The sequence below is a fragment of the Brassica oleracea genome, unplaced genomic scaffold (assembly GCF_000695525.1).
Source record: "Brassica oleracea var. oleracea cultivar TO1000 unplaced genomic scaffold, BOL UnpScaffold01210, whole genome shotgun sequence".
NCBI lineage: Eukaryota > Viridiplantae > Streptophyta > Magnoliopsida > Brassicales > Brassicaceae > Brassica > Brassica oleracea.
The window spans coordinates 7,143-10,459 of record NW_013617761.1 but is presented as its reverse complement, the minus strand read 5'-3'; the positions used below and the strand labels follow the sequence as shown (position 1 = coordinate 10,459).

The 3,317-nt window shown below is 37.8% G+C and overlaps 2 protein-coding genes across 2 annotated transcripts; both read right to left on the bottom strand.

Annotated features, from left to right (window-relative positions):
• Positions 1 to 249: 249 nt before the first annotated feature.
• On the bottom strand, positions 250 to 797 carry LOC106321076. Its single transcript, XM_013759392.1, has 2 exons — positions 426 to 797; positions 250 to 352 (listed from the first exon to the last, which is right to left on the bottom strand). The coding sequence occupies exons 1-2, from the start codon at positions 771 to 773 to the stop codon at positions 332 to 334; spliced, it is 369 nt and encodes a 122-aa protein (XP_013614846.1). The 5' UTR covers positions 774 to 797; the 3' UTR covers positions 250 to 331.
• Positions 798 to 1,501: 704 nt separating this feature from the next.
• LOC106321075 lies at positions 1,502 to 2,201 on the bottom strand. The gene is made up of 2 exons (XM_013759390.1): positions 1,772 to 2,201; positions 1,502 to 1,672 (listed from the first exon to the last, which is right to left on the bottom strand). The coding sequence occupies exons 1-2, from the start codon at positions 2,108 to 2,110 to the stop codon at positions 1,502 to 1,504; spliced, it is 510 nt and encodes a 169-aa protein (XP_013614844.1). The 5' UTR covers positions 2,111 to 2,201.
• Between the last annotated feature and the right edge of the window lie 1,116 nt (positions 2,202 to 3,317).

Sequence of the window (3,317 nt, the reverse complement as noted above, 5' to 3'; positions counted from 1 at the left end):
CGCCTCCTGCAAAATCCATGGCCTTGGCTTGATACTCCACGAGAGGACCATCCAGATACTCTCGAGCCGTAAAGGTGATGTAAAGCTTCCACCCACCTCCTGCTTTTAGATTGCCTCTCACTATACTTACAAATTCCACAGAGGGACCCTAAGTAAGTTACACACACGTTCATCCTATCTGTGAGATTCTCATCAAATTAAAACAAAACAAAAAAGTATATATTTGAATTGATGAATACTAACCTTTTCCTCGTTGAGTTTCTTAACACATAAGGAAGCAATATCCGTCAAATATTCCCTTGTGGTCATGTTTCTAAAACGTTGCTCCAGATCAGTAAGGGGGAAGATGGACCTGAATGGATCTTCTTCATAAATTAACAAATTTAGAGGATATAACTCAATGGATAAAGAATGGGCTACGTTACCTTATTCTTCCAAGCCTGGAACTTAAATTCGCGGAACTCTTCGTACTCCTCGTCATTGGAGAAGCTTTTACGATCCTCAGGGTCGTAGCATTCGTAACCATCGAAGCTGTCCTTATCCCACTCCGGTTCCGGATCTTGGATGTTTAAATAATTAATTCTAGGAGGTCTCACTACTCCTTCATCCTCTTCTGTCTCAACACTCCATGCACGTCCGCTATCGGTATCACTATCGCTTTCGTCTTCCATGTTCGTGTCGTCTTCATCTTCGACCTTCAGCTTTTTCGAGACAGAAGAGTCGGATTCCTCCTCCGTCGAAGATCGTTTCGCCGTCACACTGTCGCTAAACATCGTCGCCAGAGAATCGAGCAAACCCTAGAAATATATCGCAACACACAAATTGGGGACCAAGCAGCTGACAATATTGAATGAATGGTATTATTTGGGCCACGTGACGCAGAATTATTTTTTGGTTGAAAGTTTATTTGTTTAATCATTTTTTATTGTTTCTTCGTTAACAGTTTAAGATAATTTTTTACATATTTAATGCTGAAGGTAAAAAATCTTTTTAATGAAAGGTAATTTTTTGTTGTTTCTTCTGTAATATACCAAATTATTGTAAAGGTAAATTTGAGTAATAATTTTGTTTTAATTTCCTCAAAAAAAAATATATTCATCAAAGCAATGCTCTGCAAAGCGGCAACGCTCTAGAGGATTTAATCAGAGCCGCTCAATGAGTGTTGACTTTTCCGTCAGGTCGTATAGAACTATATTTTTTATATACGAGTGCACGAGTGTCAAGTATAGGTACCCAAAGACATAGCTAACATTAAGACAAAACCGGTACCTAAACCCACCTCGGACTCAGCTTACTAATAACATGAAAACATCATTTCAATACACTTTGATCTTTGTGTTCCGCGGAGACCAGTAACAACATACCAATTTTGCAATGATTAGATTGAAGATTTGAAATTCAGAAAGACAATCCTCAAACTACATAAAAAAAAAATATTCCCATAATTAAGAAAAACACTTTTTTTGTTTACACCCATTCCTCCACTGAATAATAAAGATACCTAATGCAAGTCACACAGTACTCTACTCACATTCTGCTCGTTGAGTTTCTTAACACACAGGGAAGCAATATTTGCCAAATATTGCCTCCTAGTCACGTTTGTCGTGTCTGACCAAAGATCTTCCAGATCTATAATCGGGTAGATGGATCTGAATGGATCTTCAAAAAACCCCTAAAAAAATCAAAAATCAAAAAACGAAAAGGTTAAAAAATATTTAGAGTCATTTCATTTCATTCTGTGGATAACAACAAAGAAGGATCATAACATTACCCTATTCTTAAAGGCCTTGGTTTTATAGTCGCGGAAGTCTTGGTACGCCTTGTCGTCGGGGAAACCTTCACGGCCGTCAGGATCGAATTCCAATTCGTAACCATCGTAACTGTCCTTATCCCACTCCGGTTCCGGATCTTGAAAGTTTAAATAGTTGATTGTCGGAGAGTCATCGTTTTCTCCGTCGGTACTCCATAAGAATGGGTTATTGCTATCGCTATCGTCTTCGTCTTCCATGCATGTGTCGTCTTCATCTTCGATCTTCGGCTTTTTTGAGACAGAAGAGTCAGATTCCTCCTCAGTCGCAGCTCTTTTCGCCCTCGAATCGTCGCTTAACATCGTCGCTGGAGAATCGATCAAACCCTAGATCTCTCTCTCTCGCAACACACAAATTGGGAACGAAGCAGATGACAATAATAATAATGAAAGGGTATGTGTTTACCGATGTGTCCTTAATATCTCTCTCTCTCTCTCTGCCTATTTGCGCACGTGACTCGGTCGGAAGATTATTTGGGCCAGTGAGCAATTATATGGGCCATACCTGATATAAGCCTCATAGTAATTTTACAGCCCCCGTTTATTTACGAAACAAATGGCGTTGCGTGATCACTTTCCCGTTTGCTTTATCGTTTCTCAAAACGGCAAGTTAATAAATGTCAAACGCAAAACAAACCCCACTCGTCCGAAGACCTGATCGGAGCCGTTCGATGCGTTGAAATTCATTCTCTGGATTTTAGTTTTTAGTTGATCAACCCAATCTATTTATTTTAGAGAAAAGTTGGCATAGAAATAAGGTTATTGCTTGAAAAATCTTTGGCATATTTTATGCTCTAATAGAAGTATAGTACTGTTAATTAAAACTGTACTTTTAAGATACGTGACAAAAATATATGCTTTTGGGATTTGCTATCAGTTTCTAGAAGGTGTTATAAAGTACAGATGGAATGCACTACCTGTTGAACAACGAGATGGAATGAAAAACTACATCTCCGAGGTCATTGTACAGGTATATAAACTTCTGAAGGCCTTGGGTTCTCCTCTGGATTAAACTTTTGGAAGCTATGCTAACAATGATGTTGCCTTGCAGCTCTCCAGTAATGAAGCATCTTTCAGATCTGAAAGGCTCTATGTCAACAAGCTCAATGTTATCTTGGTTCAGGTATCTGCAGAATTGCCTAATAATATCCAGTGCATTTGCTTTAGTTGTTGTTAGTTGGTTTTGTTTATGCTTATAACCGCTAGCTCATCCCACCCTGTTGGCCTTTTTAATATTCTGGCATAACATATACTGTGATACATGTTGGAATGAAAAGTTTTATAAAGATGGAGAAAGTATTTAAAGTGTTTGAAGAGAAAGAAATTTTGTGAAGAAGAAAGATTTTATAACTTAGAAGAAGATTTTTATTACTTGTTACAAGCTTTGTTTATTTCTTGGTGATACAAAATGAAAGGGGAGTGGAGGTATTTATAGCCTCCAAAATACAAAATATCTTACATATTTTAATCATAAATCTAGAGAATTCTACCATAATATCTAAGATTTTTT

What these genes read in the sequence shown, in the direction of transcription:
- LOC106321076 (XM_013759392.1), bottom strand. Translation starts at nt 773, where the DNA reads ATGTTTAGCGACAGTGTGACGGCGAAACGATCTTCGACGGAGGAGGAA. An exon ending in TCCAGGCTTGGAAGAATAAG is followed by an intron (nt 353 to 425) that starts GTAACGTAGCCC and finishes AGATCCATTCAG; the next exon opens with GTCCATCTTCCCCCTTACTG.
- LOC106321075 (XM_013759390.1), bottom strand. Translation starts at nt 2,110, where the DNA reads ATGTTAAGCGACGATTCGAGGGCGAAAAGAGCTGCGACTGAGGAGGAA. An exon ending in CCAAGGCCTTTAAGAATAGG is followed by an intron (nt 1,673 to 1,771) that starts GTAATGTTATGA and finishes TGATTTTTTTAG; the next exon opens with GGGTTTTTTGAAGATCCATT.